This window comes from Struthio camelus, chromosome W (assembly GCF_040807025.1).
Source record: "Struthio camelus isolate bStrCam1 chromosome W, bStrCam1.hap1, whole genome shotgun sequence".
NCBI classification, from domain to species: domain Eukaryota; kingdom Metazoa; phylum Chordata; class Aves; order Struthioniformes; family Struthionidae; genus Struthio; species Struthio camelus.
In genome coordinates, this window is record NC_090981.1 from 42,140,028 (window position 1) to 42,165,152 (window position 25,125).

The 25,125-nt window shown below is 42.4% G+C and overlaps 1 protein-coding gene and 1 long non-coding RNA gene across 3 annotated transcripts in view; both read right to left on the reverse strand.

The window, feature by feature from the left end:
- Nucleotides 1-5,453: 5,453 nt before the first annotated feature.
- The window catches only part of LOC138064125 (beta-1,3-galactosyl-O-glycosyl-glycoprotein beta-1,6-N-acetylglucosaminyltransferase 4-like), a 59,832-nt gene continuing 40,160 nt past the window's right edge, over nt 5,454-25,125 (reverse strand). The window contains exon 4 of one of the 2 annotated variants that reach the window (XM_068925302.1): nt 5,454-5,927. In XM_068925302.1, coding sequence (XP_068781403.1) covers nt 5,881-5,927 — 47 coding nt within the window. In that variant the 3' untranslated portion in view covers nt 5,454-5,880. The remainder of the gene's footprint in view (nt 5,928-25,125) is intronic. The other variant, XR_011137392.1, reaches the window with a different exon arrangement.
- On the reverse strand, nt 10,662-24,029 carry LOC138064127 (uncharacterized). Its single transcript, XR_011137397.1, has 3 exons — nt 22,817-24,029; nt 13,110-13,232; nt 10,662-10,737 (listed from the first exon to the last, which is right to left on the reverse strand). It is a non-coding gene; the product is annotated as an uncharacterized lncRNA (long non-coding RNA).

Below are 25,125 nucleotides of genomic sequence, written 5' to 3' on the forward strand. Positions count from 1 at the left end.
GACTCAGAGGTAAGGTGAAGAAGCTAATTTGAAAGAATAAGATAACTGCAAAAGAAAAGACTATTGCACATGAGATTACTTGATTACTTAACAGAAAGCAAAGTGTGCATATAGATGCTGCTCAGTTAAGGCAGTATAAATAAAAAAGGCGTAATGCAACACGTGACAGGAAGAATATAGGCAACTCTAAATTTCAATAGCAAAATCCTCCAATTTGCCAACTGTAACACTTCCAATTGCATTATGCAAATTATCCCCACACATTTAATAATTAACTGTCTTTTTTTGCCAATTTTCAGAAGGTTTGCCTATATTGTAATTTATCTGTGACAAGATAGTGTAGTGACTCTAAAGCTTGCCAGACTTCACCTAAAAAAACGAGGCTACCTAGATCATGTTATGTACTTTTGTGTCTGTTCAAATGAGATAACACTGATGTTCCTTAAGAAAAACTCTTATTGAGATACAAGACAGGTTTCTGTTTTTCATCGACACGTTCAGGCAGCTGCTTGAAAATATAGAGAAAACACACATTATGCCTATATATATGGCAATAAATAAGAAGTATTTCCTTTGTTAACACCCTAAATCAGGTAACATTGTTACCCTAACAGGTAAAACTGCATACTTTCCAATTTACCTTCAGCCAAGACTCCTTCGAAGTGCGTAAAGTTGTAATCTTGCCTCCTCTGCAATTTGCAAGTGGCAAACATACCTGTAAGGTAATTTTGCCCTTTGACTTTATTATTACACTGAAGTTTTAGCTTACAATGAACCTGTTGTTGCTGTAATGGAAAGCTACTAACAGAAGAAACGTGCCCTATTATCTGGATGTTAGGTAGTCCGGCGGTGCAACGTATTGACTACAGAACCGTGTTAGACTGTGAGATGACCAGCACATAACTGGAAGCAATGCAAGAATAAGTAGCATGGGAAAGTATACTTTCCCAGTATATTGGGAAAATGCTGAGAGCTGTGTGAGGTTACATCAACTGTTTGTTTGTACGTTCGTTCGTTCGTTCTTTCTTTCAGAAAAATCAGCTTTCTGATCAAGGCTTTAAAGAAAGTGTAAAAGCTAGTTTAGCTTGCATTCCAGGCTACCAGCCCAAAGGGTTTCAGTCAACCATCTGAGGCACCTCGCTGTGTCTCTGTATGTCCTCAACTTTCATGCTGTTACAGCTGCCCTATGGATGCACTACATCTGGTTTAAAGTTACTTAGGGAACATAGGAAAAAAACACGCAAAGGTGGTGTGCAAATATTGCTGATGCAAGGAAATACATTAGCCAAAGCACAAGAAGTTTGTCTACCATCGACTTGAATGACAACAAACTTTAAAAAGAAAAATAACAGCAACCCTCTCCTGTGTCTGATTACGAGGCATTTCCAGGAGATGGTGCTGTTTTCAAACCTTTTGCAGCTTCTCAAGAAAAAGGCTCAGAGGACTGCCTGCCTTTCCCGGGTAACTTCCAGGTTTTAATCATTTATAATTAAAATAATCACCAATTCTGATCGGTTTTCTGAGTGGCAAGGCTGAAAATTGAAGTGCCTGATCTCCTCTGAAGAGATGCTGAGAGGAGCCTGAAGATGCCCTGTGCCATCAGCCTGTACAAGTGCCTGCTTGGGGGAAAGAAACTTAACCCACTCAGATGAATTAAATCACTTCTGAGTCTTCACCAGAAAAGGGAGAGTTAGGAGGATAAGCCTCAGTTTTTTTGTTCTTTGTTTTTCTTCCCCAGAATCAAACTCCTGTACTTTACCCTTAAACAAGAACTTTAAGCCTGGATCCACCATGGCACTTGGACACTCAGTGTCACAGCACCCAACCTGTAAACCCTCAGCTCTATAGTGAAATCCTCAGTTCCCGGTTCAGCTCTCAATTAAATGCCTGTGGGAAATAAAGTCTTCTGAATGGAAAGCACAACAGGCAGCCTGCTGTGCAGGAAGCCACAAAAAAATAACCTGAAAGGTGATGCTATGTGAAAGAGTTTGTCTCAAAACCTTGTCCATACTGAGCCTTCAGCGCCTTACGCTGTGCTACTGATCACTCCCGTGCCTCAAACATAGCTCCTGGAGAATGTGATGCACTTCCTTTCGATACCATAGAGTTACAGCTCAGACTCGGGCTAAAGAAGACTTGAATCCTGTTCTCACTTTTGCTGAGAATACTAAAATATAGCTCTCTAAAAAGCACTCTAGACACCCAGCTATAGGCTGTTTTTCAGGAGAGAGGTTGATTTTCTATTCCATTTTAACTCAAGCAACAATTGTGACACAGACTACCTCTAAAACTAATGGTAGGGAAGTCATCTGGAAAGGGGATACTCAGTTATTTAAAATGCTTTGGAGCATGGATGTCCGTTCCCAGGTAAGAACCAAGCCACTTGGCTATAGTCATGCTTCTGCTCTCAGCCTATATCGGTGCCCATTATATTTATTTTTTGGCAATGGATGGCTTCATGTGGAGAGCTAGGGCATTTTCCCCAACTTGTACTTCAAGGCAAAGAGCCTGTAGCTTGGTGATTAGAGCAAAGCTGCCCGTTAAACATGGAAACTGAGACCAAATTTCCCATATCAAGCCATGAAGAAGATGAAGGTGTCGCTTCACCCCTTGCTCTAGCAGGAAAAATCTGCATTTTTATGTTGAAGCCAAAGCAGCAGGTGTCTCTGGGCATGCATGAGAAATGCTCCTTGAAAAAGCTGGGCGAGGAAACAGCAGATTTGTGAATCCTGACAGGCTTAGGCTTGAGGTACATGCTGATCTGTGCAGTATCAAGAACTAAGAACTAAGTGCTTCTGGATATGCCTGGAAGAAGACCTTCAGGCATCGGAGGAAATTTAACATCAGAATCTCCAGTGCTGACAGGCTCAGACAGCAAAGTGGGCAGCTAGATTTTGGATGTCCCTGCCTAAATCTTTTGATCTCTCTGAGACTTGTTTCTTCTAGATGTTTTTAACAGAGGAAAGTACTGTTTATCTTAGGGGTGTTGCAAGACATGTTTGATTAACATATCAATCCCACCAAAGTCATTGGACTTCTTAGCTAAGTGTGGTGGCAGGATTTGATTCAACTTCTGGGTCTGGTGGCGAACAGAGCACCAAAGCTTTCCTCTGCCAGCAGTTCTCTGGCTCTGATGGAGGGACTGTATATAGCTTCACGCAAAGATGAATAGCGACAAGCATTATTTTTGTTTAAAGAAAACTGTAATTTTAACTCCACAAATACTGAACACTAATAATTTTTTTACAAAAAGTCTGAGAAGTTTTATTTGCAATTACCCTTAAAACAAGTAAAAACCTCATTTTTGGCCAAGGAGATTGACCAGGCCGGCATGTTAGAACAAGCTCTTGCAATAGGCACATGTAGCTTATGGGCATTTAGTGCTGCATGACTGAGCATTTTTGCAGCAGATCAAACAAACAGATGGTCTGTTGTTCACATGGTGACTCGTTTGCTATATTCATCATATTCTTGCTGCTTTGTTTTGCATATGTAATGGAGATTCTCGACTTCTGTTCTCATAAATAAAAAATGCAGATCAAGTTAAATACTTTATTCCCCCTTTAATAACAGCACTTGTTAGAAAGAATATTACCAAGAACTTAGTCCATGTTTACCTGGGGAAACTCAGGAAAACTTACTTAAACTACAAAGAACTATGGCCATTCTATTCCTGAATGAAAACTCTTTCACTGAAGAGTTAAATGGGCTTTCGTTTATGTGCGTTGTAGTTTGTCTCCCTCAGTTTCTTCATAGACAAACCCTTCTCTGCTCTCTTTGGCACTAGTTTAGAAAGGCCTCTGTACTCTGGAGGAATGTTTAAGCATATGCTTATGTTTTAGAACGTACTTGAGACCTGTTGCTGTTGTGGTTAAACACTTCTCTGGAGGATTTCTACTAAGGAAACAGGGTCTTTAGTTAGTTTACACATTTTACATACCAAGAAAGGTCATGCCTGAAAGAAGCTCTCTTGCCTGCAACAAGAAGCTGTAAGCAGTGAATTAGTGAATCAATGTGATTTTAGACCAGGAAGCTGCTCTGAATTACATTTTTCAGCTTTTGGAAAATTGCATTAAGCTCTATGAATGAGACATTGGGCATACAAGGGTAGATCATAAAAAATCACAGAATCACAGAATCGTTTAGGTTGGAAGGGACCTCTGGAGATCATCTAGTCCAACCTCCCTGCTCCAGCAGGGTCACCTAGAGCAGATCGCCCAGGATCACATCCAGACAGGTTTTGAATATCTCCAGCGAAGGAGACTCCACTACCTCTCTGGGCAACCTGTTCCAATGCTCTGTCACCCTCCCAGGAAAGAAGTTTTTTCTCAGGTTCAGATGGAACTTCCTGTGGTTCAGTTTCTGCCCATTGCCTCTTGTCCTGTGGCTGGGCACCACAGAGAAGAGGCTGGCCTCATCCTCTCGACACTCCCCCTTCAGATACTTGTACAAATTGATGAGATCGCCTCTCAGTCTTCTCTTCTCCAGGCTGAACAGGCCCAGCTCTTGCAGTCTTTCTTCTTAGGAGAGGTGCTCCAGCCCTCTAATCATCTTGGTAGCCCTCCGCTGGACTCTCTCCAGGAGTGCCATGTCTCTCTTGTACTGGGGAGCCCAGAACTGGACACAGTACTCCAGGTGAGGCCTCCCCAGGGCTGAGGAGAGGGGCAGGATCACCTCCCTTGACCTGCTGGCAACACTCTGCCTAATGCACCCCAGGATCCCATTGGCCTTCTTGGCCACAAGGGCACATGGCTGGCTCATGGTCAACTTGTTGTCCACCAGCACACCCAGGTCCTTCTCTGCAGAGCTACTTCCCAGCAGGTCAACCCCCAGCCTGTACTGGTGCATGGGATTATTCCTGCCTAGGTGCAGGACCTTGCACTTGCCTTTGTTGAACTTCAGGAGGTTCCTCTCCGCCCACCTCTCCAGCCTGCCCAGGTCCCTCTGAATGGCAGCACAGTCTTCTGGTGTGTCAGCCACTCCTCCCAGTTTAGTATCATCAGCAAACTTGCTGAGGGTGCACTCTGTCCCTTCCTCCAGGTCATTGATGAATATATTGAACAAGACTGGACCCAGGACTGACCCCTGGGGGACACCACTAGCCACAGGCCTCCAACTAGACTGTGCGCCATTCACCACAACCCTCTGAGCTCGGCCATCCAGCCAGTTCTCAAGCCACCTCGCTGTCCACTCATCCAGCCCGCACTTCCTGAGCTTGCCTATGAGGATGTGATGGGAGACAGGGTCAAAAGCCTTGCTGAAGTCCAGGTAGACAACATCCACTGCTCTGCCCTCATCTACCCAGCCAGTCATTCCGTCATAGAAGGCTATCAGATTGGTCAAGCATGATTTCCCTTGGGTGAATCCATGCTGACTACTCCGGATCACCTTCTTGTCCTCCACATGCTTAGCGATGACCTTCAGGAGGAGCTGTTCCATCACCTTTCCCGGGATGGAGGTGAGGCGGACAGGCCTGTAGTTTCCTGGCTCCTCCTTCTTACCCTTTTTGAAGACTGGCGTGACATTGGCTTTCTTCCAGTCCTCAGGCACCTCTCCTGATCTCCAGGACCTTTCCAAGATGATGGAGAGTGGCCTAGCGATAACATCCGCCAGCTCCCTCAGCACTCGTGGGTGCATCCCATCGGGGCCCATGGATTTATGGATGTCCAGTTTGGACAAAAGATCTCTAACCTGATCCTCCTCAACCAAGGGAGAGTCTTCCTTTCTCCAGCCTTCCTCTCTTGTCTCCAAGGTCTGGAATTCCTCAGGACTGGCCTTAGCAGTGAAGACTGAAGCAAAGGCAGCATTCAATAACTCTGCCTTCTCTGTATCCTTTATGATTCATAAAATCCATTATGACTATGTTAGCTGCATCAGGTTTTAGTATCGCAAAAAAAAAATAGTTTCACTGCTTGACTGAAGACTTACTGAAAACAAAAGAACATACAAGCACCTGTTATTCTGTTCTATTGCTCTTTAAAGCATGCGTGAATATGCAAACAAAATAAGAGATTGTTTTGAGTGATTTGTTCAATATGCTCAAATTCATCTACGTAGTTGCTCCATTTACTTAAAAATAAAGACTGTATTTGGGTTTGTATCAACAACAGAGCAGTGGATAAACAAGCAAAGCTTTCATTTTTTCTCTGTGCTGTTATGGGAAAACTAAAGAACAAATGAGTTTTTTGTTTATTATTGATGTGGCTAAGAGATAGAAAACATTATAGGCATCTTGAATAAAGTTCATTGTTGGTACTACGGAATAATAAAAAAACAAATAACTAGTATCTATATCAAAGAACCAACTGCAAAAAGGAGAACAGTAGGAAAAAAGCATTCACAGCAGATATCGGTTAAATATTACAGGTAACACACTCATGTGCAAGCACTGCAGCTCCAGTATTGCAATGCAAAACAGTAATGGGAACAACTGCACCTGCACAAACCTGTGAGGACTCTCCACACCTAACCAGTGCCAAGATGTGGTGCCTGCCCAAATTACGACCCCCTCCTCTCCCCTCCTGACTGGTCATTTTATAGCTATTGGTGTAATAAGTAGAGTAGTAATAAACTGGATTTCCACTGATGTAGGAGGTCTAGAAACACCTCCCCTTTCATGCACTTTACTTCAGCCTAGAATCTCTTCGCAAAAATGGCCCCGTTTTCAAAGAAGCTTCATGGAGTTTCAGGTGCAACTTCCATTGAACCTGAATGTAATTTAAGTCCCTTTGAAAATTCCAGCTAAGACTGCCAGTACTAAGGCTCTGAGGAGCTGCAGATTTACATTAAAAAAATATTGCATGTGTATAAGACATACCTATTTGTAAGCTATACAAAAAAACTCTTTTCAAGAAATCCAGTCATACAGCTATCACCACTACTTCCCTGCAACACTACTGCAATCTGAATATTTGTGCATCTGAATGAATCTAGGGCAAGCCCAGCCCTCTTGAAAAGATTCATTATTTTTAGAGATTAATCATTATGATGTCCTGACAGCATCCTGCTTATTAGCTCTTTATGGCAAGGTTTGCACATAAAGACTCAAAGATGGGTGCTAAAATACTGATTAGCTAAATGACAGCAAAATGTCTTAGAAACATAGGCAAATTTGGGTTGAAAGGGATTTCTAAAGGTCATGTAGTCCAGCCTCTGCTCAAAGCATGTCCAGCTGAATCATAGTGCACAATGCCTTGTTAAATTTTGATTATCTCCAAGGATGGAGACTCCACAGCCTCTTTGGGCATCCAGTATTTGACCACTTTCATGGTAAAATTGTTTTCATTATACCTAACCAGAATTTCCCATGTCTAACTTGTGTCAGTTGCCTCTTGTGCTGTCACTGTACACTTCCAAGAAAAGTCTGACTCCATCTTCTCCATCGTGTCCCATTAGGTAGCTGAAGACAGTATAAAGATGTCCTCTTAGCCTTCTCTTCTTAAGGCTGAACAAATCTAGATCTCTCAGCCCCTTCTCATATTTCATGTGTTCCAGCCCCAAGCAAATATGTGAAAACTGCCAATTTTTCTCCATTTTCCACCTGTACTCTGTTTATCCCCTCTGAGCTGCCAGGCAGATTCTTCACAAGCCTTCACATACCCAAACACTTTCTTTCCACCCACCCACTTTCATTCCCCAAAGCACTTCAGCTAATCAAGGCACGTAAAGAGAAAACCAGTCATACCATCTTCCTTCCTCACGCTCCAAATTTTGGACACCGGCTAACTCACCTCACACACAGCCGCCATGCCAATGTGTGGAATCAGTATGAGCCTAGTGCTGAGTCTGAGCTAACAAGTCCTTTCACGGCCTGGAAGGATGTGCACTCCCAAGGGATTCAAAGTCTGGTCAGTCTTACTAGGCCCAGTGCAGTCCTCACCAGGGCAGAGCCATCCACTGCCTCTGAATCACCCTAGCCTATAGTGCGTACGACAGCACACTACTGTGTGCTGCCTAACAGTGGATTGCAAGATGATTTCAGAAGCTAAGACTTCATAAAAAACATCAAATATTGTCAGACTTGCATTGAAATGCTGAGTGCTGCCAATACTGACTGTACTTCCAGCTTCTCAGAGCAGAGCTTCTGAGAAACCCTGACTGCTGGTTCCTGAGCTCTACTCCATCAGCTTAGTAGGAAAAGCTTTTCTTCCTGTTCAACTGAAGCCCCAACACAGCACATTTTAAGTCATGCAAACAGCTCCCCTGACTGGAGAAAGCACAGCAGAACATAATGGAAGCTCTCTGGAGGCCGGAACTCCTACTACACATTAGAGGACCCTTACAGCATGCTCACAAAGGGTAGAAATAAAGAAAATCTTTCAACAGTGGAGTATTCTTTACCTTTGTTATTAGCTGAGGGAGATAAAATTTGCTGAGACAGGAGAACTACCCCATACACCTCTCAGATTCACTCTATGGTGTCTTACAAAAAGACTTTGCCATTCTACACAAGAGCTTTGAAATTAGCTGTAATGTATGAACTACACTTTAACAGCCACTCCTGTTCTGCAGTGACTCCATAATCTGCCGGCTTCACAAGTTATCCTCATCTTTGGCTTCTGCTGGAGCCAGCCAGACTTTTACTCCCTCTACGGTGGAAGGAGGACCACTCCTATGGTTTGGGACCAGTAATGTGACATGCAGTTCACTCGTAAAGCTCCTTTTAATCTCTTCTCATGAAAGGATTGCAGTCTCCATGCCACATGTCAGGCAATATGGCCATCTGTTCAGCAATGTTTTGTGCAAATGTTTTTAAACCAGCAGGTAATAGGATCTGGGTGTACAAGCGATGTTTGACATCAGGATGCAGAGGAGCGAGAATTGCTCTGTGCCATTCTTGCCCTCTCAGACGTTGTCTAGAGAATCTCACTGTATCAACATATTAAGCAGATTCAGCACAGCGTCAAAACATCAGTACTTATTTCAATAAAAAATAAATTTGTTTTCTCTAGCTGTTTCCAGGTTTCACTGCTTTTCTCTTTCACCATGAGTTTCTGCTAAAAGGCACCACATAGATACAATTGCTGATTATTTCATAAGGCTTTTATCATGTACTCAGTTTGAATGCTGGAAAATATTTTTATCTGAGATTTTTAAGTCTGTGTGTTTGGCATAAATCAAACTGCAAGCCAGCTTATAATTTCTGATAGGATGACAGAAATTGTAATGGGCATACTGAATGCTGAAAATGAACTAGCCACTAGGGGACAGCAAGTATCCTACTATCATGATGCATAATAAATAATATTCAGTATAATGCAGCTACTGAACGTCAAAAACAAAAATATTGTGATATCTGCCTAGACTAGGATGTCTTCCTGTTTTCACTGGGGAGCAGCCCATCAAATTTAGTTAATCAGATGGTATAACTAAGAATTGTTTAAGATATTGCAACAAAAATGCAATATCTTAATGCAAATGCAAAAGATCTTTAAAAAAGTAACTTGCAATCCCGTGCTTAATTTTATTAGAGGCAAAATCCTTCCTTCCATGCCACATCAACAGATACAGACAAATTAGTCTGCTGTGTAAGTTCCCGGACTTGGGAGCCAGGTTTGGATTTGCTGAAAATAAATTAAAAATATCCAGTGAGACTGAAAATTTTGAATAGTTTTAAATGCAATAGCCTGAAGCATGTCTGTGGACCGAAAGGGCTTTTTGAAGAATGATTTCCACAGAAATGATTCAATTAACTCTCCAGCTGCTGTTAGTGGAATACACAAGAAGTAATAATTTCTTGAAAAAATTTCTGACAAGTTCAGCTGCTTCTTTGCTTAGAATTGGGACATATTTTTCCCCATCTGAGCAGAAAACCTAGAAAGATCACACATGTTGACAAACGCAGCTCAAAGCGACGTGCCACTAGTGTTATCTGAGGGTGGTGTTACGTTCCAAGCTTTCCTTCTCCAGCTAATGAGAACCTAGCAACTCTGGCTGCACCCACCTCTTCCTCTGGGAGGGAATTGGGCCAGGTCAAGACTCTTTCCAAAGAATTAGTTTGACCGAGGTTTGCATTAATTGATGCAATGTCTCATTGCCCTTTAATGGATGTTTAAACGATGGGGCCTTTGCTAATGTGTTCTGCAACTGCATACTAAGATCAATGCAAGACACTACCACAAACATAGTCTGAAACCATCACACAATAAATAATCTATTGCTGCTCCCTTTATCAGATGTTGGCTTGAAACCTAATAGCTTTTACGGTTTCCCATTAGACTTGCTAGCTATTTATCTAGTCCCCAGGAAAGAGGTACTGTGCAAAACAAAAGAACCAGACTGGTCTGATCTCAACAGTTTCTCTTTTATCAAGGAAACTTAACTAATTGCTCTGTCTAGGGGTTCTTTATGAATGGCCCTGTCATGGAAATCCACAGAGGAGCACTGAAATATGTCAATGAGATACAGGGAATAAACACAGAGTACTATTGCCCACCAATGGATTCCAGAGTAAAATCCTATCAGGGCCCTCCTAGTCACAGGAAGAATTTTTAAAAAATTCATGACATAAAACAACAGCAAAAAGGAATATTTATGCTTGCTGTTCTGGTCTGTGGGTCTTCAGTCTTTGGGTTTTCAAGTCCTCCACCACAAGCAATAAGGTTAGGAACTCACTTTAAAAATTTTCACTTTTCACATAGTTGCCACATCTGAGGCACTGGAGGTGAGAAGGTCTTGGAGCATGAGAAGGACCTGACAGTTCAGTGGGAGTGGGATCCCCAGGGCACATGCAGACAGCTGGAGAAGGAAAGGGACAGAAATCTGTATGAAACCACTCCTCACTAATTCGACTGTCCGTGGAAGGACTTTCTATAAATACGCTATGTCAAAAGTTGTTAGGCAATCTTTCAAATAGACTAATTAACTTTCCATGGTTCCCAGAGAGATTTGGATACCTGCAGATACAAATGCATTAAATTCCGCTGTACAAAAATAACATCTGGGTCATTTTTAAGTTATATTACTTCATCCCTACAAAGGCCACAGAATTTATCATTGTTTCTTTTACATAGATACAGCCTGATGGAAATGAATATTATTTCACATTTTCATACTTCCAGTATTTTTCCCAGTATTTCTATAAAACTGCTACTATGTGCAGGAATATTAGATGCTGTGAGAAGAGACTTGAAATGAGCTTTCTGAGACTGCAGGAAAGAAGCACAGGAAGCCAATTCCCTGATTTTGGGATTATTTGGTAGCTCTCTTTCAACGCCTTTGGAAGAGCCTGTGGGAATTCAGAAGAGGAGGCCTACAGCAAAGCACCACAGCAACAAGTTTTTCTCTTTTTGTTCTCCACTGTCTAAACCTGGAAACATGGGCAGAAACTAGATATCCTATAACATGTGGGGGTGACACAAGGGAGATAGCAGAGACATCTGAAGGAAGTGAGGAGACTATATATGCACAGAGGTATTTAAGGAGGAGAAGGATGTATATGGTAGGGGAGGAATGGAGGCAATGGGATCCAAAGGGGACTGGAGGCTTGAGGAGGTCCTGGGTGTGTTCCTCTGTCAGAACACAAGACCTGAGGCTACCCTGCAAAATTAAGACAAAGATGACCATTTGGGGATCACGCCAACGTTCTTCAGGTTTGTTCAGATATTTATAGGGAGAACTTTTCCTCTAAGACAGGAAGAAAATCCCTAAAAGAGCCCAGAGGAGTCTCTACTGGTTGACCATTCTGTGGCATCTGAACGCTACTGAATTTTGAACTGTTCAGAATTAATTTACCTTCAGCTTTGAACATCACAATCTATATTTAAGATGCTCTAAAACCAGATTCATTTGACTAATGAAGCATCATTCTTTTGTTATAGTACTTAAGGCTTTACTATATATTCTGTGAGTCAATCATTAAGCAAAATATACTAAATATAATGATTGTATAAACAAAGTCTAGCCTATTTGAGTAAAAGGGAAATCTGAATTTTCTTTCAAGTTAACACTGTAGGTGCCTATTTCCCTTATCATCTATTTCTTTATCTGAAATACAGTATGAGTGGTACTAGAAAAATACTTTATATTTTATATTAGAAGAATACTTAATATATTACGTAGAATATCTCAAGAGATATTTTAACATTTAAGAAAGTGTAAACCCCAGATATGCTTTCCCTTAAGTTTTGATCTGACTCACATAAAAAGAAATAAGCAGACAGTTATTCTCTCCCATACGCTACAGAACAACCTATGAATTATAGTTAGTCGTCAGATCACTGTGGTTCATTCATTCGTAACTCTTTCTATACTTCCATCTGCATCTGCCTCCAAAATAGGATTCCAAACTTCCTTTCTTGTCATTTATATGGGTGCAAGCCACGCAAACTCCCAACAGACCAATGCTTTAAGCAAATTTGTCTTTATCTTCTACCTTTATAGCAGAACTTTGGTCAGAAGCCCATACCAGAGGAAATTTTATGCAAGACCCAAGATAAAAGAGATTGATTTTGGTCTCCCATTTTATAAACTCTCGGCAAAAACCTTGAGCCTATTCACAGATTCAAAAATTACTATGGTATGATCTCTTGTACAGGACAAGATATAGGATTTCATAAGTAGTTAGCAAAGGAATAATTTCTCATTCAGTTATAGTGTATTTTTTCAAAACATCTCCCATTTCAGTGTGAAGTCCACAAATGGGGAGAAAAAAATTCTTAAGGAGAGAAAAAGATTACAGTAAGTAGTCAATTGTTCTCACTGGTAAGAATGAGCAGGCAACCCTCTTTTCTCCCCACACACTTCACAGTTAGAATTTGTTTGACCTCCACTTTCAGCCTTTGTTATGTGTTACCTGTTAAAACCCCACCCTGACCTAATTATTAATCAAATTCGGTTATGCTTATGTATTTTCTACCACATTACTTGTATTACAGGGTTTTACTGCAGCTTTTTTACCTAACAGATAGAATCCTCCTAATGAAGAGAGAATTCATTTACCTAGACACTCCTGGCTCGGGATCTTTAAACACTTGTAAATAATAATTCTTGTGAAATAGTGAAAATTGTTAATTTCTATGCATGAAAAAAGAAAGGACTCTGTTAAATAGTTTGAAATAATTGAGCATTATCTCTATTTCAAATGGACCTAAATTCTTACTATTACTTACCTCATTACGAAGCTTATTCTTATTCAGTTGAACTACACAGATCATTGTGATCACAATGGCTTTGTCCAGGTTCAGGAGGCACAGTTAGTTACTGCTTGTGTTCAAGAACCACTTCTGGACATACTTTTGATGAAGAGAAATTGAATGAACAAAAATAATTTAGAAAACAAACAGAGAGGAAAATGTAGCTCCAAATTAAATATAAAGTATCTATATCTTTAAACTGACAGCAGATGGTTTGGGTCAGGCAACTTTTGTCTTTACTACGTCAGGCACAATAATTGTGTTGGCTATTCTGGCACAAGCTTCTCACCACTCTCAGCAGTTTGTATGGTTATCTCACCTACAATCCAGCAGTCATCCGATATCACCAGGAAGTAGTGCTTACCGATATGTTCCAAGCCCAGAGCTTTTTTTTCTTTAGAATGCTATGTCTATAATGGCATTCTGGGCCTTACTTACAATGTGCTTTGATAGTCCATAGCACAGGTACACAAAAAGAAGAGACAGGTAACTTTTTCCTTTCTGGCTCAGGAGGGACTGACTTTGGGGAATTCACACGTAGCAGCAATCAGATAAATTTGCTCCTTGTCAGTCATACAGCTTCTTGAATAATTAACAAGGTGGGTCATCACTGAGAGAATTCCTGAGATGCAATCTGCAATAATACTGCTGCAAAGGCCTCAAAATATTCAGAAATTTCTGCTTGCAAAAGATCTATGCCACTTCTCCCTCTCAGTGGCACAGTTGCTGATTTTCTAACATAACTGTTAGGATGCTCCTTCCTTTTTTCCTGGCCATTTACAGTTTTCAGGAGTGTGTTTAAAAGTTAGCTAAAAGATTTAGGGACAGAAGCCCTACTGACTTTCAGAAGACCTTATGGTCTGATCATAAATCCTGTAGATGCTTCTGAAAGTCTCCCAGTATGTAATATCTCTGTGTCTTGTATTGAACAAGTGCACTTAGTCCAGAATAGTGTTGACATCAGAAAAAATCAGCACTGAGGCCTCAAACATATAGGATGTAGCTCCCATTGATACCCAGCTCCTTGTTTCTGACTTGTCTTTGAATACTGTCTGTCCACCTTTTCCTGGCATTACAAAAAAGACCACTGAAATACTGGTTTCTGAAAATATCTGCCCTTATTTTATTCTAATATGGCATCACATCCATGGATGTCCCTCTCAAAAGGGGCACATCACCTCTGGTCATACAGGACATCAACCTGCGATACTAATATATTAGGAGGGAGAGATGCAGAGGCCTTCCTCTCTCTTCAGGGAGACCACAGAAGAACATAAAACTGGAGGAAACAGTCAGGGTCATCAAGTCAGTCCCCTACAAGCTCAGGCAAATTTATGACACCTCATTCATAAGGACTAATCCCACCAGACATCTACTATACCCAGTCCCAAAAAGTCTCTAACACTTCATAACGCTCTTCAAAGGTCATCCATGAGGAACTGAAGCACAGGAGTGTCCAAGTCAGCAGAGTTTAATCTCACACTGAGACCTAGATTTAATTCTAACAAAGCTGCACAGAAATGATTAATAGCAGCTTTGCACTTCTGGTCTCATAGCACTTCACCAGTGCACACAAAGCCAGTATAGTACTTCAGCAAAGCAGGTAATGTGAGCAAGCGTGTAAGCAAGTGTGTTCAGAGACACTGAGAGGTTAAGCCATTTACCTGTGAGGTATCACACTAATTCATTGAGACTCTTACTCCTAGTGAAGTCAGAGGCTCTCGGTGACTTCAACAGGCTTTAGTTCAAGTTGCAAAGAAGTTGGGAATAAATCCAGGAACACTGCCTTTTAGAGTGAACCACCAGATAACACTTCTTAATGTTACTGTGATAATCCACATTAAGCCAGTAGTTGTCATCTTTACTCAATACAAGCAGAGCTCATTGTTTGAATAGCCAGAGTAGCAAAGTGCCTTCCAGTATCACTTTTGAGGAAATCAGCAGTAAAAAGGATGTACCAAAATAGACTATGAAAAGGAATATGACTGCAGGCATACTACAGTAAGTAGTTCTAAGGGATTTCCATAACTGTCTGGCTAATACTTAAACTGAGATGTTTCTCTCCAAGGCACAAAAACATCCTCTCTGCAGTCAACTGGCTTTCTATTTTTTTCTGATTGTACAATATCTCTCACTTGCATTCTCCCTTCCTTTTCCATAACCCTGCAGTGAACAGGCACATTCTCCCCTTAATATCCCTTTTCCAGGCCTCTTGGTATTCAGTCTCTTCTATTAAAATCTCATCTAACTTCATTATTTTTTAAATATAAAGGGGAAAATCTATTCCCTCTCCATTGCACTAATTATTTCTTGACTGCATGCATCATTCAGTAATGTAGTGCGATTGTACGAGAGCAAGATGGAAATTCAACACACCACATCTACAACCCCTTTTGGGTTATGTGGCAGGCAAGAGGTACTAAATATAGAAATGAAATAGCTTCCATACTTACTCTAGATTAAGTTAAAATTTTAATATTGAAATTAAATATCTAATGTGGCATTTAATCAATAAACTAGTGGGATCAATTTTTAAAATATAAAACAGAAAATAGGATGTTCAGTATTTTCCACTCCAGACTTTTAGGATCTGTATCAATTTTTATTTAGGTGCCTATAATTCCCTTCACAAACCTGATCAGACAAAACAGTTTTAAATCACAGGAAGGCCTGGCCACAGCCCAACTGAAGATCTACTGCTTGGTGTCTTTTGGCATTTACAGCAGCTGGCACAGGATCCTACTGGCTGAAAATCAGCTAGGGAGACACTGCAAAAGCAAAAAGGCTACCAGGGCAGCAGCAGGTTGCCACCTGGCCAGAGCTACTCCATGCCAATTTAAATCCAAATCTGCACCAGAATAGCTGTGTTCCACTGATGTGACTTACTCTTTGCTTGGATGCTGGAGATGACTTGCTCTTCCACAGATGTTTGCTGCAAACAGTGAACTAAAAAATAGAAGACCTGTACCACCTCCTGAAGTGGTAGAAGCAGAGCATATCTCAGCTAGGGAGCTGCCCCTTGCTTCACCTTCCCTGGGTGCTACTGTGTTTCCTCCCTCACGCTGGACATTTCAGTCCAGTGCTTTGGGTGCACTTGCTCATCTCAACTGGATCCTGAAGCTCTCAGCTCCCTTTAGCCCTCACTGCTGTACAGATGGCAATTGGCACACATTGCACGGAGCACCAAGGGTGGGTGGACGTGGCAGCAGGCTTTGATGAACCCACCGCTAGCAGGATCCGAGGGGCTAGAAGTAATCATGGACACAGCAGCACAGTAATACAAAGATTTGATGGTGCAAGAATCCAGCAACTTCACATTGTTTCCACGAACCATTTTTGTATGTCTTTCTTGACTTTTGCTCACTGCAGCGGAGACAACGGACAAGTTTCTTCTGACTTGACTGCCAGCAAGTTGTGCTCCTCAAGGTACCTAAAAGCTCCCAGATTATCTTGTCATAGTAGTGCTAATGCCAAAGGCCTGCAAAGCTTTCTCTGAAATATATTCCTGCGCCAAGATGCTTTAATAATTTATATAGTCAGCAAATCATAGCGTTGACATAGAAATGCTTTAATATTAACTGCTGTAAATCTGGACTGGATACTTTCTACTGAGCTCAGGCTCAGTAGAGACAGGCAAACAGCAATAACATGACAGGAGAGCTGAAATAGTCAGTATATTTGGAAAGATGTTGGAAAACCAAATATTTCACAACTTAGGCATCTCTTTTGCAGATGCTTAAGGACACTTTGATCTGGCTGAACACAAAGGCAAGCTACTAAGAAGGCCAAAAGCATCTATGCATTTACAATACATACTACAGTGCTATATAAGATAGTAAACCCCTCAGGATGACCATATGCCTGTCTTTCACACCTGCTATAGAACTACAAGATAATTCCTCTCATCTTGTTCCAGTCACATCAAGTACATGACACAGGAGATAAAAAGTGAGAGAAAGAATCCAGGTGAATAACTTCACATAATCTTCCCTGTGGGGTGAAAATGGGGGAATCTCATATGATTAAAACTAATTATATTGTACAACATAATATTGTATAACAAAACTCATGAAAAGTGCCAAAACACTACAGAAAGGAAGGAAAGGCAAAATCTTGAACAGATTATGTGAGAGCTCCCCAGATACTTAGAGAACACAGCACAGAACCTGTTCATACAGAGTTTTCACATGCAGTTATCTCTGGGGTAGAATATAGCAGGTTTTAATAGTGTAGAGAAATACTGCATGCTTGTTTTGGGATAGAAAGGGAAGAATACCCCCAACACTGTATAGTGTAGGATGCAAAAAGCAGAAAACAGTGCCACGACTGTATGTTCACTACCGTATGAACATGCTTGCTTACTACTGGCAGTAGTAGTTTTTGAGCTATTAAGTTTTTCTTGCTTTCAGTGGGGAATCTCCTAAAGAAACAGAATTTGTGAGTATACAAAAACAGCATTCCAACAAATGGAAAAATGATGGGTCCCAGACCAAAAAGATATAGCTAAAGTAGTAAATAATATCCAGTAAATTTAAGTACATGACATTAAGTTAGAGTTACTTAAAAAGCCCAAAGATTAGAAAGTGATGCAATTCATAATTCAAGAATCATAACCAATGTCTTTGCCTACTTTAATTCACACTGAAAGCAGGCATGCTGACATCTCCCATCCACACTCCAAAGATAAGAGCAAAAAGCATTATCACAAAGCTTTATCTGCCCTAGCCATATCGCTCATTATGATTTTGTACCAACCTTTCTCTAGTTTCCTTCACTAGCCCCCTCCTAAAAGTGATACTGTCTTCCAGACACTCACTTCATCTTTCCCTTTCTCGAATCTTTCTCAAAGGGTTATCCAGTCACTAGTGTTCCACTAATGAAACTAAACAGAAACTTACCCTGTCTCTTTTCTGATGGCTTGACTTACCAAAAAAAAAATAGTTGACTTTGACCTCCTAAAACGTAAATGTAAGGTCTCATATTCAGAGTGTGAAATTAAAAATTCCCAGCCTGGAGCGCTGAAAAATGCCAGGTGAATATCAGATGAATTGAAAAAGTAGAAAGTTATTTCTTCTAGACTAGAGGGAATATTCCAACCAATTACGATAAGCTGCAGAATCTCAATAGAAATATGCCTTTAAGAGAGAAGCACATTTAAGCTCTAATACTGAAATAACCTGTGCATACTGATGCCAGTTTAGCAAGGCAGAAGTTTCCAGTGGAGCTTAAAGCGTGCTTTGACAAAGTCCCAGTCCAACATAAATGTTGCTTCTGAAGGCAACATAGACAATACTCTATTGAAATCAAAGGATCGTTTCTTCACTGGACTCAGAGGTGACTCCTTAGTTCCACAGTACACAACTGGAGTAAACAAGGAACAGGTCAAGCCTGGAGAAAGATGCTGAGACTCCAGACAATCTAGTGCTTTGTGTGGTCTGTTCCCAAATATGCCACTCCCAGACATGAAACTGAAAACACTCTGAAAACGAAAATAACCACCAAAAAAGACACAAGGCAAATGAAATATTCATATTTACGAACAACGCAAAACCCCTTCACTCTGAAGCACGTGCTTATGACCAGAGTAAGCAATACTGGGATCAGGACAGAAAAGAAATGAAAGGTTCTTACTCTGTTATTAAATTCAATTTTAAAGATGTGCATCTCTTGCCATTGTCAAACTGCACCAAACTCTAGCACTACACAAATAATAAATGTCTATGGCTTTGTCCAGCCATATTCTGTGCTGCACCCTACAAGAGATACAGCCTTAGTCTATCTTTCTGCCTTGAGCTCTGGCATCAGCAGCATAAATAAGAACAACTCAAGGGCTGCACTATATTAAGCCCTGTATTAGAAACAGTACCCCTCCACGTACAGAGGCTAATGAAGTGGCCCAGGACACTTGAAGCTGTAATTAGGTATGTATTATCATAGAATTGATAATAGCCCCTGGGCTCCTCCACAGAACAGCACAGAACAACTCAGATGAACAGGGCTGCAGTGGCTGCTCCCTGCTCTGGCTCCCATGTGCTCTCCCCTTCCCAAACTCATCCTACGGGGAATTGAGGGAAGAGTCCTTAAATGTCCCCTGCACACAGGGGACTACACTGGGGATGCCATTCTGTTCCTATTTCTTCTTTGTAAACGCTGATCTCTGAAACGAGCTAGAGGAGGGAGGAACTTGGCATCCAGGCACCTAACGCACCCTGTGGTGCCAGTCCTCTGGCTGCACACCAGGACAAGGCATCCATGTGCGCTACCTGTGCAGCCTGGCCCCTTTGGCAGGGAAGGCACAACAGGGGTCCAACGGGGGCTGCAGAGCTCCTTGGCAGGCTCCAGCTCCAACTGACCACCAGAGTGGGACTGCAAGGGTGCTAGGGAGCACACAGACCTGCCACACACATTGCTGCTAAAGTCTGCCAGGCCACACGAGGTGGGGCCCAAGCAACTCGCAGCCCTGCCAGGCAGTATCATAGAGCAGATATTTCAGAGGAAGGTGAACAAGGAGCTTTTGGCTCACAACACTTCGGATTTAATCCGTTTTCATTCGTGTATAGTTTAAAACTGATTTTTACTACTCTTGTACTCTTGCTTACTTCCCACCCTTGTTATCTAGATCCTATTTCCATCAAGTTCAGTGAAACCTTCACCACTAAACTCAACAGCTCCACCTTCACAACCACAACCACGTTTCCTGTTGCAAAGTAGTGTATACTGGCTTTGTATTCGAGCTTGGCCCCTGTCATGCCCAATCTTAACAGCTGTAATACCTTGTAACACCTGACACTCAGAACTAATGACTTGCTTTTTTAGTTCAAGTTATAGATGTCTGCTTTTTTCAAGCTGATCTCCTCCCACAACTGCCCTGCCTTTCCAGAGGCAGCCTAAGTTACTTAGAAAAGCAGTAGGGGAGCTGTACTTTATGAGAACTGCATTGCTTTCATTTAGCCATAGAGATAGCTAGACTAGAGGCACATATAGATCAAGCAACATGCATAAGGTAATAATAATCAAAGTTCAGGCTCTGGTTCCCAGATCTGTACCCCAAGATAAGGTAGAACAGAGAAATGAAAAGCAGGATTTGCAAAAATACTCAGCATGGAGAAAATTCTGCTCCGTCTCCTGGTGATGAGTCACATAGATACTGGGGAGAAAAAGGAGAGAGCTGATAAAATAGAAGTAAAACTCCTGCTGTCTTTTTAGCAGAAGAGAAGATAAATTGAGCATGAACATCTCTGAGTATCTCCCCCTTCCCATTGGAAAAAAAGTACTACTGGAAAGGCTTTTACGTGCTAAACGAGCTCCTTCCTAACAAACAGCTATGGTGGTTGCTCACCATATTAGGCTTGGCTCCTGTTTATTCTTTTAGCGCTAGAAAATGAAAATGACTGTCTGATCACATTGTCGGACCCAGTGGACCAAGGCGATAAGAGACAAAAACCCCAAACAGACTTGATTTTGGCTGCCTTACTTGTCTGCTGTCATGCTGAGTAACCTCAAGAGCTGTGTGCGTGATGCATGTTGTAAGCCGATCACCCCCACGGGGATGCATTTGGGCTGCCAGCCACAGAAGCCGCACACCTGCCCTTCCAGTGCGGCACCGGCCTCGGGGAGCCCTCCCAGCATGGTTCCTGGGCCAGAGGGGAGCGTCAGCATGTAAAGGGGTCACTGAAGAGACACCAGAGCAGCTTTTCCCTTCCAGCCAAACCTCCTGTCACATCTCAGTCAGTGAAAACTGTGTCATGCTTCCAAGTGCCGCTGAGGAAAGCAGGACTGATCAAACAAAGGAATAAACCAACTGAGACATGGTGGGCTTAATTCTGACTTTGCCCGCATGCAGCAGCGACTCCAACATCACACCACCGTCAGGTTTGTTCAAGCAGCGTTGCCAGATCTTGCCAAAGAAAGTAACACAGGAAAACAGTATTGATGTGCTCTGCGTCCACACGGCAGCCCTGCTGCACCAAAAACGTCCATCCAAGGCACTCTCAAGCTTTGGGACCTTTGTTCTCTTCTGCTGAGCTGGCTAGATTTTATAGATCACAGTGGGGTTAATGAGCTCTGTTAGGCAACTTCAAAACACACAGAATAAAGCCGTAAGCCTACAGGGTAACCTCTCCTCCAGGGCCGAGAAAGACCTGGGGGAAGCAAAGACCTCAGCAACCAACTTCTGAGAAGAGGAAATCTGATTTGGGCACAGTGATGAATACAGAAAATTCCTTCCTTTCTACATTGCTACCCTCAGGGAGACATACACACCTGGCTTTCTTCAGAAGGGATAAACTGAGGGTGGATGTGGGGGATGGTTTGCGTTGGTTTAGTCTGCATTGCTGCAGAAACTTGAAACTTGCTTGGTGAATTGTATTCCCTAATCAAGTTATGATGTGTTGCCTAATGCTCGCATTTACCTACAGCCGTAGCAGTGATGCAGGAAAGCTGTGGGGCATTTTTGCACTTTCCCTTGCATATGGCCATATGGTTGATCTGGCACCTAGAAAAACTCTGATAAGCCTCCAAGAGATTGAGCTGGGAGGTGGAGTGGAAGAGCCGTCCTGTAACTCCTCACTTTCTGCTCCTCACCCTCCTTGTGTGAAGGGTACACAAGGAATTAGGTAGCATGTGCAAGCACAGCTGCTACACTACTTCTCAGGGTCCTTCCATGAAAGTGGGTCTAGCAACTGTCTTAAGACCAGTTTGACTCAGTGCTGTATCCACGAGGTGGCACAAAACAGGCTTTGATTTCTTTTGCTTGCAGGGTCTATCACCATGTACTTCATGAGTTCTTCTTTTCTTGTTAGGCTCTGTAGGGCTTTACACTGGGGTCTTGAGGGCTCAAATTTACAAACACTCAACCATTTTCAAGGGCACTCATGCACACCCAGGGGAACTGTACCCTGCATGTAGGCTCATTACATCACTGCTCTTTGTTACTGTTAACCAAGGTCCACCAGAGACAAGTTTTGTCAGATACAGATATTAATATTCCTGCACTAGGGGGCCTGAACTCTGCACCATGCCAGAATGTCGTGGTATCCGCTGACCTTGTCAATGCCTCTATGAAGAAATCATAATCTTCCTTTGCAGCAAGTCCATAAAAAGGATGACAAGAAGCAGTGGAGGCAACAGCAGAATTACATGGCTTGAGAGGAACTGGGCACAGCTACACTAGCTTGTCTGCTCCATGACACCACGCCTCATAAAGCACCTACGACTGGTTCCCAGCCAGGCTGAGGTAGAAGCCGGTAGAACAGCCACACCATTTAATTTGTGGCAACAAACAAGTTAGAAGCATTAGGCTCCCCAGCTAGTCGGAGGACATGCGACGCGCCACTAGACGGGCGTCCGGGATTCTTTCGGATTCCGGGGTTAGTTGCACTGAACTCGAGAGATCATCTTTTGTCAGATGTAAGAATTTATTAGATCTAAGCGGTTCTACACATATGACGGACACTGGACAACACTAAACCATCAACAGCAGACAATCTACAAGCATAACAAAGCTAAGAAGTATAGTAAAGAATTAAAAACAGAACAGACTACACATATCAGAGCTCTATGGTTAAACCACGGAAGCACAGTACAATGACTGCTCTCGGATGCACGGTATAATGACCGCTCTCGCCCTTTCCTTGTCCTTATGGGCCACCCCTCCGGTATAGTTTTCCCCGGATTGTTCTCACCACGCTCGAGCTGCGCCAAGAGGATTCAGGTTCTCTCTGGCAGTTGGCATCAGGGGCGTCCCCGCTGCCGGGTGGGTTGTCGGGTCCGCAGGCCAGCTGACGGTGAGTCCGAGTCCACACAGAGGCATGTGGCTTACTTCCTTTTATCCTTCCCCGGCTTAGTTCATTAATCAGCGCCAGACCCCAGACCGTAGCTGGACAACGGAACAGATGGTCTCAGGTGATAACAGTATGGATGCCAACAGGATGGTCAACAGGATGCTTAGCAGTGCATTCAGCAGTTATCAATCAGTGCGCATGTTTAACAGTTGCACGTTTAACAGCTGTCAGTGCGCACAGTCAGCAGCTGTCAGTGCGCACATTCAGCAGCTGTCAGTACGAAATTCCAAGGTACCTAGATGCTTACAGTGTGAGTCTGCGGTGTCACTTCTCCTTTGCTGACTCGGTTTGCTCTGCACTCATGAGGCTCTGCCCTCATGCAGCTACGGCAACCCCGCAGTGCGGTGGCTCTGGCCGTGGTGCACCCGGGGTTCCTAAACTCTTGGGGAGCACCCCAGAGCAAACCCCACTTCTACGGGCCGTACCATCCTGAGTCCCACGCTTGCCTGTGTGGCGCCTATCAGGACATCCCTCCAGAAGCGATTCTGAGAGTTTTATATCATGTGAAGCCTTTTCGTGTAACCTAACATTGTGGGTTTTGTAGCTAGAGTCACAGAAACTGGCTTTGCTAATTACTAGAAAAAACACCTGCAATTTCTGATCTTCACATATTCTAACTGCGTTCTGTTCCCATCTCTTCTCAACCCATTTGCCTGCACATGAGTTACAAGACATGCTACCACTTCACTCAACAGTGAACAGAAAATTTAAAAACCAAACAGCAATGAAATATCACCCTAACGTAATTCTTATTACCAAAATTTATGGATAACACACATAACAGGAGATATTGCCTTGCTCACTGGAAAAACAGGCCACACATCAGACCACAATACAATGGTATCACTGAAGAGCTCAGGGTACAGTGCAGAAAATACTGAGAATCAGGCCAAGCCCAATGTTTTCCTGTCTTGCATTACTATAAGAAAAGCCACAATGAAAGAGAAGCACAGATTTAGAAAAGGGGAAACCCTCTTGAGATCTACTGAGTATTAGGATTTGACATAACAAAACTGGTGTGTGACCTGATGAGAAGGCATACACATATTTGTAATGATTTGAGTGGGAATCTAATGTGCATCTGGAGCATTTCTGTCAATAGAAATGAACTATTCCAGACTACTGTCTCTCATCAGTTCCTTTTGCTCCTGGTTGCTAGCAAGTACCATGTTTCCTGCAATGAGTTAGTGCAGAAGCTCCACCAAACGTGTTTTGGTTTAACCTGGCCACTGCCCAGAAAAGACCAACTTTCTGTTGGATCCCAGGGTAGGATTTAGTCTGCTTGACCTAGCAAAGCTGTCTTCCTAAAGTGAACACCTATCTTCCCTGCATAGAGAGTGACAACACACAGGTATTTTTAAGGCTTTGAAAGGGAAACTATGCCTGTCTAAGATTAGCCATCTAAATAGAATCCAGTAATCCTAAATGTTTTGATTTGGCTAATTTGGTTGTTAAGCCAAATGGGTCCAGATTTGGAGGATGGCTTTTATTTCTGGATAGCGGTACAGCAAAACAATACAGAACTGTCCCAGAACTGATTGCCCTGTTTTGCACTACAATGCAACACTGGATATTTCTAAAAGAATTCAAAAGCAGATGGAGCCCCACCTTCTTGGATGCAGAGAACCCTCTGGCTACAGAATTGTTCTGTGTCTGCGGTGTCAGTGCACTTGGGAATGGATTGCAGAAGGCATTGTCAAGTACTCCGAACACTTCAGCAATACAAACTATTCATAATAATGGCTGATTTACCTTTCTAACTAACGTAACAGCCTAGGAACCATGAAGATTTCTCTGTGTACCTCTCTGACCAACACAGATACTTGAATAGTCTTACTGAGGGGAAAAGCCTCAGCAATTACACCATTTACTGTCCAAGCATAATAGAGCTATAATATTTCATTTTCTTTTATTTTCAAAGAACACAAATTTACCTCCCTCCATCCTCAGAAGAACCGGCATGGCAGGTTTAGGTTAGCTCTCTTCCCCCAAATCTACTTGAAGGCTTGTGTAGCTGCTTCAGGAAAAAGGTACTAGGACTAGACCAAGGTCACACTGCTTCTCACCCAAGAAGGGAAAAAGCAGTGGAAAGGGGATTGTGGAGAGTTAATCTTGCTGTTGCTTTGCCATTAGCTGTGAGAGAGATTGGA